The sequence below is a fragment of the Lygodium microphyllum genome, chromosome 9 (assembly GCF_053477565.2).
Source record: "Lygodium microphyllum isolate KBCC chromosome 9, Lygodium_microphyllum_v1.1.10, whole genome shotgun sequence".
Classification (NCBI taxonomy): domain Eukaryota; kingdom Viridiplantae; phylum Streptophyta; class Polypodiopsida; order Schizaeales; family Lygodiaceae; genus Lygodium; species Lygodium microphyllum.
In genome coordinates, this window is record NC_141143.1 from 63,986,608 (window position 1) to 64,003,478 (window position 16,871).

General features: G+C 41.4%; 1 protein-coding gene across 1 annotated transcript in view; it reads left to right on the forward strand.

The window, feature by feature from the left end:
• The window catches only part of PARP1 (poly(ADP-ribose) polymerase 2), a 98,522-nt gene that overhangs the window by 58,171 nt on the left and 23,480 nt on the right, over window positions 1–16,871 (forward strand). Inside the window, exons 12-16 of the mRNA XM_087684645.1 lie at window positions 5,719–5,837; window positions 5,959–6,035; window positions 6,472–6,626; window positions 6,706–6,903; window positions 6,987–7,095. Of these exons, the coding sequence (XP_087540771.1) occupies window positions 5,719–5,837; window positions 5,959–6,035; window positions 6,472–6,626; window positions 6,706–6,903; window positions 6,987–7,095 (658 nt within the window). The remainder of the gene's footprint in view (window positions 1–5,718; window positions 5,838–5,958; window positions 6,036–6,471; window positions 6,627–6,705; window positions 6,904–6,986; window positions 7,096–16,871) is intronic.

Consider the following 16,871-nt stretch of genomic DNA (forward strand, 5'->3'; position numbering starts at 1 on the left):
AGTGCCACTCCAAGAGGATTGAGAGGGGGTCTTTCCGAGGTAGGTAGTGCAGTTTCTCCAGCCCCTATTATCCCTATTTATTAGTGGCTAGCGAGTGGTGCAGTGGGATCCTAAATCTCCCCCTCAATTAGTGCCTCCTAGCATCTCTGACTGGTCTAGTCATTATCTCTCCTAGGCTTGTTTCTTAGGCATCCTAGGTTATTCTTAGGAACCTAAGACTAGTTTTCTTTAGGCTTATTTGCAGTTTTTGAAGTCATTCGTTGCACACTTCCTTCTTTCATTTACTTCCATTGTATCTAACACTCACTTAACTTTCTTTTTTATTTGACTCAATATCCAATGCATCTCAATGTTTCTTTCTTGATCCTTTCATGATGGGTTTTGTGTTTTAGTTAGAACTAATATTGTAGGTATATCACCGGTCCTACTTGGGATAAAGGTTAAGGTTTTTAGTACTTGCCTTGGTGAATATTGTCTCTATCAGCATGGAGATAGAGATAGTATCTTCTCTCCTATGATTGGGTCCTAGGCATCCTTTTTCTCTTGGCATGCATCTTTCTTTCCTTTTAGTTTAGATGTTTTTATCATTTAACCATCATCTACTACACTCCTAGTTTGTTTATTTTTTAGTGTCAAGTGGATTGCCACCTCGGTGGCCATGACTTTGCACTCTTGACAAGCATAGGAGCCATCTCTTGAGGTTGACCTTCACGTATGCCTATGACAGTATTGGAGCCATCTTCCGAGATCAAGTATGGATACATCCTGACTACCTTGGTGCTTGAGTCTTTCCCTACTCTTCGAGTTGGGAAGTGTTAGGTCTTTATTTTTCATCCATTATATCCATTTGTATGGTGCCTTGAAGCATGCTATCTCGATGATTCTTGACTAGCATTAGAGCCATCTCTTGAGGTTGAGATTCAGGCTTCCTTGTGCCACTTGGTCAGCATAGGAGCCCTCTCCCAAGATTGAGTATGGGTATATGGTACCTTAAGATTTTATAAGGTACGGTACGATATTAGTGCGAAAAAAAAACATGATTATTTTGGACTAAAGATAATAGAATAGATATTTCAAGTCTAAATAGCAATGCTATTAGAGTATATAAGATGAGAACTTGAGGGTAACATGCCAAAACCTAATGTTGCATGCGCAACATGCGCTACTGCTACCTACAACTTATAACTACATAGCTGGGAGTGGATACATCATACATGCATGATCATACAAATAAGAGAAGTGTGGGCTTGAGAGAGAGAAGGTCGAGAGAAATTGTTTGAATCTCAAATAACCTAATCTCATGGAAGAATCATATTAATATGTGGGCTCGAGAAAGAGAAGGTTGAGAGAAATTGTTTGAATCTCAAATAACCTAATCTCATGGAAGAATCATATTAATATAAGGAGCATTTAGCTCGTCCCAAAGTGAAGTTCGAATGGGAAAGATGAATCCGTTAAGTTGGTATCTTATGGTACTAATACTTAAGGTACGATACCTAAAGTATGGTATAGTATCAAACCTTTTGTACGTGGTACTAGTGCAACTATGGTTGAGAGAGAGAGAGAGAGAGAGAGAGAGAGAGAGAGAGAGAGGGGGTGAGAAGCTTGAGAGAGAGAGAGAGAGGCTTGGGGGAGAAATAAGAAAGAGAAAAAAAAAAGAAAGGAAAAAGAAAAAAAGAAGGTTGTAGAGTTAAAGGAGAGTGGCCAAAAAGTACCATTTTTTCGTACTAAAGCATACAGATACGTACCGTATCGTACTGTACCGATCGTACCATACGGATTAGTATGTACTATGTACGGAGACAACCCTACCATTTAGCTAGCCATGAATCGATGTCCGTCTCATCACATTCCTTTTTCTTTCCTTTACAAGGATCAAGTTGGAACTAAAGAGACAACATCTTCATGGTTATGGGTAAAAATGGAAAATAGAGAGTACACAACTTGGCCAACTATTGTTGCATATCTGTGACTTGAGCTTGGAAGAATCGCCACTAATGTGACGAATCTCCATTGGATTTGAAGGAAGAAGATGCTTTAGGATGATTGCCCATGCGTGTGTTCGGGTTTGGGAGAAGTTGGATAAGCATCCTCCATGTATTGAGGTTGGGTAGGAATAGGTGCATTGAAAGGAGTTACACTATGGAAAGCCATGATGGTGAGCAGCAATGTATAAACTGAGAGAAAACAAGAAGATGGAGAGAGTGTGTGAGAATATGTGTTGATCAGAATTGAGAGGGAGACATGGCACTATGAAGAACAAGACTGCAAATGTAGTGCATTTAATACAGATCTACCTAGTCATCGTCATTGTCATGGTGGTGGTGGTCATGTGCGTGCGTGTGTGTTTTAGTTGGGTTGGGGAAAAGTAGGGGGTAACTTGGTTAAAATTTAAAGGTTAAAGATGGAGGAGAAAAGGAGCATAGAAAGAAGCATTCAAATCCTCCTTCTTCCCTTGTCTTATCATATCTGTAAAAAAGAAACAAAGAAAATTGGTTAGGCTTTGGCCGTGTAGACCCTTAAGTCGGGCCTAGCCTCCACCTTTGTAACAGCTCACCTCCCCAACCTCTTCGAGAGTAGTTGGGACCCACAAACTGATGTAGTTAGTTTCGAAAGGGTTGCTAGCTGTCCACCAGGTTGTGCCTAGTCTATGCAAGCTTCCAATTGCCACGAGATTGTCTGCCGCTAGGCAGATGACTAAGGTAATGGGACTGCATGCAGCCACTACTGGTGTCATGGGACCTCCCGCCGGTCTCTCTCTCTCTCTCTCTCTCTGTGGCGGCTCAATGCTAGCCCAAAGACATCTCACTTCTCTCTCTGTTCCTCCCAGCAATAACAGGCTGAAAGTTTTTCTCTCTTGGTCGTGATCATCACGATTCTTGGTTCAGACTATGTCAGTCTTTCTTTGTCCATGATTCTCATTCAGAGTCAATCTCTCTCTATAACCTCAGGGCAATATTCTTAGTAAATTTTATTATAAAAATAGTGTTAACATTGAAAATAATAGTAGCAGTAATGTAAACATTATATGTTAAAAGCAAAATAATATCTAGTGTCACACTAACATTAAAATTAATGGTAACATTAAAATTAATGGCAACATTAAAAAATCTAATGCCTATTTAGCTCCCCGGACTTTGATCATTAGAAGCACTAAAAATTCTTGTGCACAAGTGTTGCGCGGCTGGCCTCCAACACAAAACCGGAGCACAATTACTGGACAAGAAACATACCTTGTCATTGTACCCATCACTTGCAACATGTGCCCCTTGTGCACGCCTCTCCCACTAGCAGTGTCCCATACCACCCTTAATGAGATAAATGTGTATCTATCAGGCGCAAACAATCATGGTTTTGTGAGAAAAAGTGGGTTTGTGCACATCATCGGATCTTGCGTCCAATTATAGGTTGACGCTCTGATACTAATGACATGTCTCCCTGAGGATCCAACTTGCATACGAGACATGACACAAGCCATAGTCACAAATAAAAGGGATTGGACATCAGACTCATTGCCCAACCATAGAGCCAAATGGGCCCACCTGAAGCATGGGAGCTAGCGACACTCTAGTTTACGACCACATCCCAAGTGTTAGCAACCCATACCACTAGCCCATACCATCTTTGTATATGGATGTGATGGCCAACAGACCAATGGTCCAAGATTGGTGATCACATAATGAATGTGCACAGTAGGGCCTTGAACCCTAGAAATAGGACTTGACTTTCCTAACCCCAAAGTGCCCTTAGTGTGCTCACACTAAGTCACTTCATGACCACTGTGACCAACACTACTTGTGATCATCCAGATGTCCAAGGATGTAACATGCCTCATGTTGGTATGCATAGAGTGTTAGTTTGATTTGAGTTACATGGCTTAGCATAGATAGACTACCCCCCTTTTTGTACTCCCTTGATGCACCATCTCTTACTTTGAGCCACTGAGAGATTGGTAGGGTCATCAGGGTGAACCTCACTTAGTCGGACACTAGGAGGACATGGTTGGCACTAGTGCAAGAGTTGGGGATGAAGATGGCTTTCTATTGAGAGCATCTTATCCATACTATAGAAGATGGCTTTATTTTTGCTTGAGATAGACGAACAACCACTTTTCACATGTGATTAGATGTGTTATTGACCAGCTGCACACCTCCTCACATTAGTTAGAGTTTGAGATTGGTGATATAGATCCATACCACTAGAGGAGCGCATATATAAGATATGTAAACTAGAGCCAGAGACAGAGGAGCATTGCATTTGTTGCTCCCCATGATACTATTTGAGACCTCTTTCATTGATGGTTTGGGGCCACTATTCAGAGTCATGGATTACACTGATCAACAATGCCTTGACCTCTTTGTCCTTGAGATACGACAGCCTAGGGAGATGCTCCTTAGGTGTACAACCCTGGGACACCAAGGATGTATATAGAGGCAGTTGACAGATTTATTCACGAGGGAGATCGATAAGACCTCAGAGTAGTCCCAGTCTCAGTCCCGACATGGGAGGATCATTCAGGGAACCTTGACACTGCCATAGTTTGCATCTACATGATGGACATTGATTGATTGAGCCATCTGGCTTGGCTGATCCAGATGTCCTAGACCCTGACATAGATGTCAGCGGCGCATGCATATGTGGATATAGATCATTGCATGGGTTAGAGCTAGGCCCTATATATCTCCATGGCAGTTTTGGATTTTGCACATCCGGTTTTATTACTCTGGACTGTATCAACTTATCATTAACTTATAACTGACAGCCTTCTTCTACTATCCATTTACATTTACCGTTCGTTTTTCAGACAGTTGTATCATCACACAGATGGTTGTATCATGGTCTTAGGTCATTTTGGCCTTTGCAGACATTAATATATCATTTCATTCTCTCCCTTTCTCTCTCTTATTGGAGCTTTGGACACACAAACTTTTGAGGAGCAGGATAAAGGCAGGCAGATCCAGTGAACCAATTGGTTCTTACAGATTTCTTCAGCGTTAGTTCCAGGGCTAGCTCACTAGACATTACCACTATAGCAGCATTGTCATTCCATCCACGAGTCCCAGGGGTCACAACAGACCAGACAGCCACACTCTGTAGAGCACAGTGCCCACCACCCCCTCAGTGTGCACAACATCCTTATCTTCGGTAGATTCGAGCCATCATTGCTTGCCATCAGAGACTGAGTACACCCCAGCAGACGGATCATTGAGGGGGCATGCTGGTAGCCTATACTTGCAGCTGTTAGGATTGTATGCATCAGCACTGTCAGTTATTTTTAATCTTAATGTTTGTTCTCAAGTTGAGATGACATGGTTAAATGCCATCTTGACCTTTACAGTCTCTTGTGGACACATATGAGAGACAGCACCATAGCTTCCTAAGCATCCCAAATATCACTTTCTAGAGGAGACTTCACATATATGTAGTGGCTCTAGGGAAGCCAAGAAAATGATGGGGGCCACAATGGGGTGGGAAGAGCACCACGACAGTGTGATGAACAGGTGAGGGTGGTGGAGGTGGGTTTTTTCATCTTTCATCTTTTTTTTTTTTTTGGTTTTTGGCTTGGAGTTTTTTGGGTGAGTTTGCTTTTAGAATGTTTGTGCAACACCTCTAGATTGAACTTCATCAGGTAGCAGAAGTGCATGACCTTGTCATTTTTCTAGACCCAGCATTCTCTTTGTGGCTTGCAACTTTCTGATTCTCTCTCTTTTTGAACAGGATTATGGAGTCGATAATTCCAATGCCAATAAGGATTTAAAACCACTGGGAACCAGAAGCAAGCTTCATCCTCGGGTTGTAGACCTGATGAAAATGCTTTTTGATATTGAGACATATAGGTGAGTAGGGACAAAGGGGGTACATACATTACTTTGCAGAAAATATTGTGGTTGTGAAAGCTTGATTGTTAACTGTTGATTGGCCAATAATGTAGCTACTTTTTGAGCATCTGTCTTGCAGGGCTGCAATGATGGAGTTCGAGATTAACATGTCTGAGATGCCACTTGGAAAATTAAGCAAACGAAACATTGATCAAGGTCCCTCCATTAATTGCATGTACTGATTTTTTGAATAAATTCTGAAGTAAAGCAACAGTCCTTAAGACATGTAAACGTCATGGAGGTGGATAGAAACTGAATGCTTGATCAATTTCAAATTTTTTTTTTTCAATTCAGAGTAAAGAAGAAAAAGCAACTCTTTTGAATATATGGTCAATTCTTGTTTGTTGCTTGTTTATTCATCAAAATTATACCTTAATATTTTGGTCAAATCAAGAAATTGGGTCCGAAAAGAGCAAAAAGGGCTTAGTTTTGCTCGATACTTATAACGAATCCATGTTGACTCATTACAATTGCACGTTTCTTTTAGAGTAAGGGAGTTTTGCACCTCCCAATTTGAGAAAAGCCTCTGAGAAGGTATATGAGTTACATGACATTGCATGTGCTTTGTATGAGTTTCTGGATGCTTACACAGGTTTCCAGGTTCTGACTGAGATACAGAATGTTCTTAACTCCAACAACTCGCAAATAAGGGAGAGCCTTCTCATGGATGCTAGCAATCGTTTTTTTACACTGGTTCCCCATGTTCATCCTCGCATTATATCCACTGAGGAGGCTCTGAAGTCTAAGGTCTTACTGCTGCAAGTTCTTTTTGCTGGTATGCAAAATAACACATGTTTCTCATAAGTCTCTTCTTTTCTTGGATCAGATTGAAATGCTAGAAGCATTAAGAGACATTGAAATTGCCTCAAAACTTATTGGATTGAGTGGGGATGATGTTGATGATGACCCATTGGATGTCAATTACAAAAAGCTTCACTGCAACATTTTACCAGTGCCACATGACAGTGACGACTTCCGTCTTGTTAAAAAGTATCTTGAGAAAACACATGCTCCAACTCACAAGGTCATTTGAGAATAAAAATCCTAGCTGATCAATGGTTGTTCTTAGCTTAGTGGTCAGAGAATGACTTCTGTTGTTTTCTGCAGGATTGGGCTCTTGAGCTCGAGGATGTATTTGCTGTTAATAGAGAAGGAGAATATGATGCATATGCCTCTCAAAAGGAAAAGCTTGGCAACCGCCAGCTACTTTGGCATGGTTAGTTTTTGTCCCATGCAAATCATGTGCACCTTTGTTACTTCTGCAGATAGCTGCATTTATCATGGCCAAGCATTTCAGTTGAGACTTAATAATAAGAAAAGCAGGCACTGGGATAGTTGGAAGTTCTATATTTGATGGTTAAGAGTGAAAGGTTTTCCAAAGCTATCTGCTACACAAATTTGTGTTATATGTCCCTATAGTAGAACTACTATAAGGCAGTAATGCTGCATATCTGAAGTGTTTCAAACCCAAGCATATACATGGATCAGAATCAAGTAAAATTTCTCAACTAGTGCTTAAACAATTCAGAAGTTCCAATACTTGGAAAAATTTCAGGATGTTGTTCCTAATGAGAAGCGATTCTTGAGACCCCAGTAGTCATGTAAGTACTTGAGATCCAGAAGATTAAATGCTATCATCCTTAGTGATCAACAATGAATCAATAGAGATCTTTTTGTCCATAGTACTAGTAATGGAGGCATCTTACTTGATCAATTTCTAGCAAAGCACGGAACCTGATCATTTTCTGGACTAGTTTAATAAAATTCTAATACTATGGTGTGTGAACAAAAGGCAGGACATCAACAATTAATTGATGAGGTTTCAAGAGAATCTTAACTCATTATCTATGAAACAAAACTTTCAAGTTTATTAAATCGACTTATTGACTCTAATCCAATGTATCCTCATTGTGGGAGATCCTAAATGTATAAAGTAAATTCATTTGTCTTTGTTACGGGATATACAGTTGATCACCCCCTTCATATTGTTAATATGCCGTTACAAATGGTCCAACCAAAGTTATTGGGATTAATCCTAACACAATTCCAGATAGTAATGCTTCAAGCATTCGAGAGTTTATGTAAAGAGTGTTGAGGTATACATACTCACAATAGCAAATTCTATATTAGTTAATGCTAGTAAGTATATTAAATTATCGGGAGCTAAAAATTCCCCTTTGTTTCGTTGCATGTTTCATTCACATTTTTAATCTACAACAGTTGGACTTTGATACTAAACAAAAATATGGAATTCTAGAAGTTCAGACACACAGAGTAACAAAAAGTAGGGGGGCATGCAAGCCAAGAAGGGCAAGTGCCATTATTGTAAAAAGCCATGTCATTACATCACAGAATGTAAGAAATGCATTGCCAATGAGAAGGAGGAGTTTGAGGTGTCTGTTTTTGATGCACCTTTTATTGCTATTGCTGCAGAGTCTGTGTTGTTTGCTGTTGACCGTGACTATTGTTTTTACACTTGTAGTTATGATTCTTCTTGGGCAGATAGAGCATTTAGCTCTACAGAGGATACTAGCACTTGGTTCTTTGATAGTGGTGCTTCTAAGCACATTATATTCACAGGGATTTATTTACTTTAGTTATTGCAGCTTCTATTGGCAAATTTGTGCAATGTGCCAACAATGTATCTTATCTGGTTAGAGGTGTTGGAGAGATTGACTTGAAAGCCATTGATGGCTCTACTCTTCGTTTGGTAGGATGCATTATATGTGCCAGGGATAAAGAAGAATTTGTTGTCCATTTCTTCTTTAGCAAAGTGTGAAATGCAAGTCACATTTGATGATGACAAATGCATGGTTAGGGATAGGGAATCCTTGACTTTGACTGGCACATTATGTCATTGACTTTGAGTTGGATGCTCATTTAATTGATTAATCGGTCTATTTGGCATCTACTATTATTCCTGCCATGTTACAAGTAGAGTTATGACAGGCTCACACGGAGCATGTTAACTATGGCAGTTTGATGCTTGTGCAGTGTACTCAGATGTTAGATAGTTTCTCTCTCTTGGAGAGATGTCCTGAGTATAGTTGTGAGGGATGCGTTTTGGAAAAAATACATGGGTTCTCTTTTCCTTGTGATGTTGCTTTTAAGGCAACAACCAAGTTGCAGATTGTGCATTCGGATGTAAAGTCATTGGGTGGATGCTATTATTTCGTCACCTTCGTTGATGACTTTACTCGCTTTTGTTGGGTCTCTTCATTGGTGAAAAAGTTAGAGGTGCATGATGCATTTTTGGCTTTTATTGCACTTGTGGAAAATCAATCTGGCTATCGGATTAAGACTCTCCACTTGGATCAAGGGCGGGAATACATATATTCTTTGTTGAATAATTTTTTGAAGCAAAAAAGACATTGCACATCAGTATACTATTGCATACACTCCACAACAATATGGGTTTGTAGAAAGAAAGAATCGATCACTTATAGAGATGGCAAGATGTATGCTGAAAGCTAAAAATCTACCACTTGGTTTTTGGATGAAAGCAATTTTGTGTGCTTGTCACGTTTTGAAAAGTGCCACCCTACCAAGGCATTGAAAAATGTCATGCCTTTTGAGGCTTGGAACAGCTATAAACCTTCAGTTAGCCACTTTCGTACTTTTGAGTGTCTTTCATATGCTCATATTCCCAAAGTATTGAGAAAAAAATTTGACAATTAGACTCTCAAGTGCATACTTGTGGAGTAGAGCAGTGAGAGCAAAGGATAGAGATTGTATAATCCTGTTTCCAAGAAAGTCTTTGTTAGTAGGATGTGATTTTTGATGAAAAATCAGAATTATCTCTTGCTGGTTTTGACGCATATCAGGCTGCAAATGATGTGTTTGAAGGGCTGCTGCCTATTTCTTTTGGTGATACAATTGGAGCTTTATTAAATGAATAAAGTGTTCAATCAATCGCTCCATTAAACAATGTAGAAATTGAGTCTATGGCTGCTCTAAATACTCAACAAGATGTTGAACTTGAGGTTCATCAAGAGCATATACATAATCAGGAAGCTACCTAGATAGTACTTGTAGACTTTAAAAGACAGTCATTCGGATGCTGCTCTTGCTAGTCGTACTAGAAGACAAGCATGTTTGCATGATTATGCTAAAACAATGGAGTTTGTTATGGCAGCACATACACTTGATGATGAGGAGCCCAATTGTTTTGAGGATGCACAATAGAGTGTGCAATGGATGGCAACAATGCAAGCTGAATTTGATTTAATCTTGAAGAATCAAACATGGGATTTAGTTACATTTCCTGTTGAAAAGAAAGCCATTGGTACTAAATGGGTTTATAAGCTGAAAAGAAAAGCGGATGGATCCATTGATAAGTATAAAGCTAGGTTTGTAGCAAAAGGCTATGCAGAAAAGAAAGGCATTGATTATGAGGACACATTTGGTCTTGCATCCCGTATGACCATCATTAGGTGTATGCTTGCTTTGGCTGCCCATTATAGTTGGATTATGCACTAGCTTGATATTAAAATTGCATTTTTACATGGGAAACTTCAAGAAGAAGTGTATGTACAGGAGCCCATTGGTTTTGTAGTTGAAGGATCCAAAAACTTGGTATACAAGTTGAAAAAGGCTTTGTATGGTTTGAAGCAAGCTCCACGAGCTTGGTATGCAAAAATCAATGCCTTTTTACCTAGCCAAGGGTTCATTAACATTCCATCCGAGTCTACTCTTTATGTATGCAAAGAGGGGGGATCCTTGCTAGTCATTTGTCTTTATGTGGATGATCTTCTGCTCACAGGGACACATGCTGATCAAATTTTAGCATTCAAGAAAAGTTTGTAGCAAACTTTTGAAATGTCAGATTTAGGGCCTTTGCATTACTATTTGGGCATTTGGTTTATTCATGATGCTAGAGGCATTGGATTGTGACAATCCAAATATATTAGTAAACTCTTTGAGAGATTTGGCTTCCAAGATTGCAAGCCAATTAGCACACCGATGGAGATTGGACTCAAGTTGTCCTTGCATGATGTAGTGATTTGTTTGACATTCATACATATGCTGGAGCAATTGGATGTCTCATTTATTTATGCAATGCAAGACTAGATATTTAGTTTGCAGTTTCAGTTTTGAGCAGATGTATGCACAGCCCACGCATGTCGCATTGGCAAGGTGTGAAGTGTATTTTTCATTACTTGCAAGGTACTAGGACTCTTGGATTGCCTTATGCCAAGGGGGGACTGCTACAATTACATGCTGATAGTGATTCAGATTGGGCCGGTGATTTTGATTCACGTCATTATACAAGTGGAAATGGTTTCTTTCTTGGCTCATCTTGCATTTCTTAGCTTAGCAAGAAACGATCTACTGTTACCACATTGTCTTGTAAAGTTGAATACAAGGCAACTTTCACTACTATAGTTGAATGAGTATGGCTAAGACGTTTGTTGGTTGTACTTGATGTATTTATCATGGAGCCTACTCCTTTGTTTATTGATAGTTAGAGTGCGATTGCAGTGGCATGGAACCTAGTGTTTCATGCACGCACGAAACGCATAGAGATCCACTATCACTTCGTTAGAGAGGCTATATGTAGGAGATATCAGCTTTGTCTGATGTCCTACCAACAACAATGTGGCAAACATCTTTACCAAAGCTCTTCCTCACGCGACAAATTTAATCTCCTTTGGTGGATGATCCTTGTATATTGATCACTTTTCACTCCAAGGGGTTTGTTGGGTTTGACTTATGCCTATGCTCACAAAGGAGTGTCGGTGATCCGTAGTAATACACTAGGGCACTTTTAACTCTCCATAAGAGAGGCGCTTTCCCCCATTCACATTATTCTCTATTTGTGTGTCTATGTCATATAGTTTGGTCACTTACCACACTTTACATACTTTTGGGTGTGAACGCACCTTAAGGGCACTTACACAACCCTAAGGGTTAGACTTTGTACTTTCACTTATATACTTGAATTGAATCGTGTGTTGAGTTGTGTCAACACTCTCACTCTCTCTCTACTGTTCACTCTGTTTTGAGCTGATAGCTCTGCCATCGCCATCTTCAACAATCTATGCAAGTGTTTGCTTTATTGACAATGGCAAGGGTATACCCAAGTCGAGTCCAAGCCCTAGAAGGTCTTCCATAATCTTCCTACTTGGAATTTCAGACAACAAATGGGTAAACATCCTTTATGGATTATGACAATGTAGCAACTTTGACCCATTTGTGGAGGAACTTCTTATAATAAGCAGTTGATATCCCTAGATTTGTTGCACAAGAAACTAAAGACAGATTCAAACGTCAATTCATTTAGATGCCAACTTCATAAACATATCTAAAATTGTCAAAAAGTCATTATCATAACATTCTTGTGGCTTACATCAAACCTAGAAATCTAGGCATCCATAAAGGTGATAATGATTGTCCCAATAAAGATCCTACCTTGTCTTCAGATTCTAGCTTCGCTTCATAGAAGTAAATGCGAATATTTAATTTGAATTTTTGCGACTTTTGATTCTCTCTCTCTTCTCATTCTCTTCTTTCCTTCTCCTCCTCCTTGCTAGTTTCTTCCTCATTCTTCTTCGTTTTTGAATTCACACAGTTTTTCTCATGAATCTTCAAATCACATCTCGAGTATGGAAGATTTTTGTTTTTGAGGAAAATCTATAGGGAAAGCTTGAATAAGTATTTTGTTGGTTTTTCTTTGTCCATGTTGGAAAGTTGGGGTTATGGGGGTGGAGGTTTGGACCTATGAATCTTCAATCATGTTGGAAAGTTGTGGTTATGGAGGTATGGTGGGGATGTGGAGCTCCGGTAGAGTAAACCAACCAGATTATAGATGGCGTTTAGATGTCCTAGAAATTGCAATGCAACTCCAGTAGTGAATCGCCCCTAAAATTCCTCCCTAGGATACCTTGTATAAATTCCATATGAACTGTTTAGAAGGGAAGCAAATTTAGAAGAGAAGCAAATAAGAACCTTAGGCTAGCTAATCCAAGAGTCCCACCTTCGGCAAGGTGTTAGTTTTACTCATCCTAGTGTGTGAACACATCTTAGGTGTATAAGTGTGTGCGCTAAAGCTAAACACCTTTTACACTGCTCAACCTTAAATAAGGGCCAAAAGGTTTGGGGGATATTAATGAGCCCCTAAGTATTGTACTTTCATCATCTATCATATCATGTTATCTTCTTTTGTGTATCTGTAAGAGTTCACACACACACACACACACACTCTCTCTCTCTCTCTCTCTCTCTCTCTCTCTCTCTCTCTCTCGCGTGGAGCTTCACCCACCCTAGCCCCATACCTAAAACGTTCTGTTGAGAAACCACTTCTTCAATTTCCACACTTTAGTTAGGGTTTCGCATTGACAATCCCAAAAACAGTTGGTGTCCACATTCTAGACATTTCGTTAGTGGGTGCCCACTTAGTGGTGCGCCACCCTAGATAGCTTAGGCCTATAAATAGGCCATCACTTCATTCATTCTACACCACCCTAGACAGCTTAGGCCTATAAATAGGTCGCTACTTCATTCATTGTACACCTTCTTTAGTCATTTTCCACCAGTCTTCCTTTGTCATCAGACACCCTTCCCTTCTCTCTCTAGCCCTTCCACTGCCTTGACACCCCTTTTGGTAGACATTGCGGTTCATGGTTCATGGTTGTCTACTCCATCTTCACTCTCTTGCTATTAGTTGCCAATCTCTTGGCTATATTTTCGTGGCAATCACCCTTCTCTTCAATTGGTGCTTCTTCCCTACAGTTGGCGACAACACTTCTACCTTGGTGTTAGTCCTCTTTAGTTGGTGACCTCATCCACTCCCTTTAGACTTCATTAGGTTTGCATTTGGCTGCTTGGATACCTTCTCCATATCTGGCATCACCTTTCCCACCTATGCATCAGCATCTTCTTGCGTGGCATTACTCCACATTTGGTGTCACTGTTTGTAGTCCTAGGTACTTGCGTTTTTGGGTTGATTTTTTTTGCAAATAAAGTGTGGCTAATTATATTGCTTTAGTAAAAACTTGAATACAAGGAAGTGCTCTTGCTCAATAGACTAGCTAGAGCTGATGCAAAGTCACACATATATCAAATGTACAAGCCTCTCAAGGCGGTCTAGGGGGGATCGGGGCAAGAAGCCATGGAGAGGGGGTGTATCGCCATCTGGGGCTGTTTGCCTGCAATACTAAAAACAAGTCCTGGCCGTCCTAAGTGCACATGAAATGAGAACGGAGCTCTTGACAAGCTCTAGACTCGCCATGCACCTGGTCCCATTGGCCATGGAGAGAGTGGATGATAGAGGTCCAGAGTTCTGCTAAGATCGCGTGTGTTGAAAGTCTCTCTTTGCCAAAAGCCTCCTAACATCGCGTTTTCCAAATATGCCATCCAGCAAGACTCCCTATGATCTTCCATACCTCCGAACGGTCTGTTGTGGGCTCCAGTACCTGGCGGATAGGTAGAGCCTCCAACCCGACCACTGCGCACAATCCTGCCTCAATAATGAATATCGTGTTCTGCATCCCGGCCTCATACACAAGGTGAGGGCCCTGGCTGATTGCTTGCCAGCAGAAAGCTCCCCATGAGATATATCCAAGGTTGGGTGCTATACGACGGAGGATGTGGCATGCTTCTCTCCACACGAGCTGCGCCGCCTTACACGACCAAAGGTAGTGCTTTGGAGTTTCTAGAGGCTGTTGTGTGTAGTGCTTACAACTTGCGTCCTTTTGCATCTGGGCAAGCCAACTTTCCACTGCCAAGCCTCTATATACCATCAGCCATAAGAAATACGATACCCTCCTCGGCCTCCAGCTATCCCATAGGTGGCGCCAAAAGGTCTGTCAGAAAGGCTCTGTGATGCTATGCTCCGCCCAATGCCTGCTACGTGACGACGCCCAATCCATATCCTCCTACATCAGTATGTGTCTGCCAATCCTGGCAGTGTACTCCATGAACCTTGTGGCTTCTTGGTGACCGCAGTGGCCGGCCATAGCCACTCTCTCGGATCCCACTCTAGCTCATCAAGTGGCGAGATCCAGAGGCGCCACTCCTTGAGCTCCGTCTAGAAGACAAAAGGGTTCCCAGCCAGTATGTCTTCCCCTGTAGGCCAATCATTCGGATCCGCCTCCATGAAAGGACAGTTATCCCCTCATCTTGTTGCCCTCTATCAGGAGCTAGGCACCTCCCCTCCTGTACGGTGAAGAAGGTCCCCGGTGGAGCACCGCCCACTCTATCTGCCACCTGAAGGGGGATGCCTGTTGGTGAAAACCTAGCAGCCCATACCTCCCCGAGCTCTATCGGCTCTCGTATTGGGGGAGCAAGCCATTCCTAAGGTATTGCTGCGTCTATCTACCTTCTCCTCAACTCCACATCTCTCAGGCAGCCTAATACTCGCTGCAGCACCTCCTCATCCACCATCTTGTACTCCTCCCGACATGTCTTGATGGTAAGAGCTCACCAATTTGTATGCCCTCCCGATCTCTAACTTGGGGGTTCCAGATTACTGGCTGGCGGTCTATCTCCTCGTGGCAGCTTGGGGGACTTTGAATTAGGGCCTTATGGAGGCCTTGCCACACACAAAGCAAACTGCGTAGGAACGGGGATCTGGGGGGGTGATTTGGGCTGTCGTGAAGATCCATCTCAAGGATGGCCTCCACTCACCGCCAAGCCTTGGTCCACATTCCTAGAGATCCTCTTGCAATAGGACCTTTTAGGTCTGCCCTCCTGGTGTGAGGTCACGAACCACTAGCTTGCCCAATGTGAAAGATCAGAGTTGCAGCAAGAAAAGTATGCACAAGAGGGAGATAGGAGCTTAAAGTAAAAGGACAAAGTCTTGTTTACTAAGTTGCTCAAGGTACAACTTGGGTACACTCTATCTTACACTTGATAGTGACCCATAGGTTGTTTATATAGCCTCTACCTAGCTAGGGTTAGGGTTTTCTTGCCCCTTAAATCCATTTACATCCATCAGCCCTCATATACCCTTGCTTAAGGTGAATTCCCATGTCTATATTGTAACACCCCCCCTCAACGCCAGGGTGGCGTTGCATCACAAGACATGTTAAAGTTCTCCCCCTCAATCAACTGGGATGCCTTTATAAATCAGGCTACAAGGATATTCATAGGTAGAGGATGTTACAAGACTCAAAAGAGTTGATCATCTGTGGATTGGGAGGCAAAGTTGGCCTCCAATTCCTTAGATATTGGTGGAACGCTGGGACACTTACTGTGACATGCCCGGTCTTTTTGCATTTGTTGCACTTCATTTTGTCAGGGTATTTCTTCTAGCAATTGCTTACAATATGTCCTTTTTTGTGACAGAAGGAGCACTTAGTAGAAGCCCGTCCTTTTTTGTGACAGAAGGAGGTGAGCTTTGACTGGACTTTAGGCTCATCTCGATAATGTGGTCTATTAGTGGAGTTTTGGTGGAGCACGGCTTATCGATTAATCCTATGCTCTTGGATGAATCAGAGGAGGGTACAATAACACTCATATCTGTGATGTATCAGCAGACTAATATTTGGGATATGGTCTATGTGTTTATAGTTGTACACATAGCCTTACAACCAAGCAGAAAGGGATAAATGTTACAGAGCACTTTGATATTACAAGCACTCATCTCAAGTTATATGCCACTTGAGATGCAAGATGTGAAGTGTTTGCTGAATTAAAGGGATCCATCGAGTGTAAGAGTATTGAAATGGAGCTTTCAGACCTTCAATTCACTTTGAAGAGGATTAATCAGTGATTAGAATCATTGTTAGTGCTCAAACATTGAAAAATTTGAAGGATGAAAAAGCTTGAAGCTTCTTGGCTATGGCTCTTAGGAAACTGACAGTTAGGGTTTGGTTGATGTCAGCCAATACAGGAAGAATTTCAGCAAACTCTTAGAGGGAGATAGCTCACTGGGGGGGATTTAAAAGACCTATGGTGGCCAAGGAGATTGCACCACCTGCTGACCATGCCATGCCTGGAAATGTCATGCTGCCCAAAACTGTGCCGTTTTCAGGAGCTGAGCAATGCTGC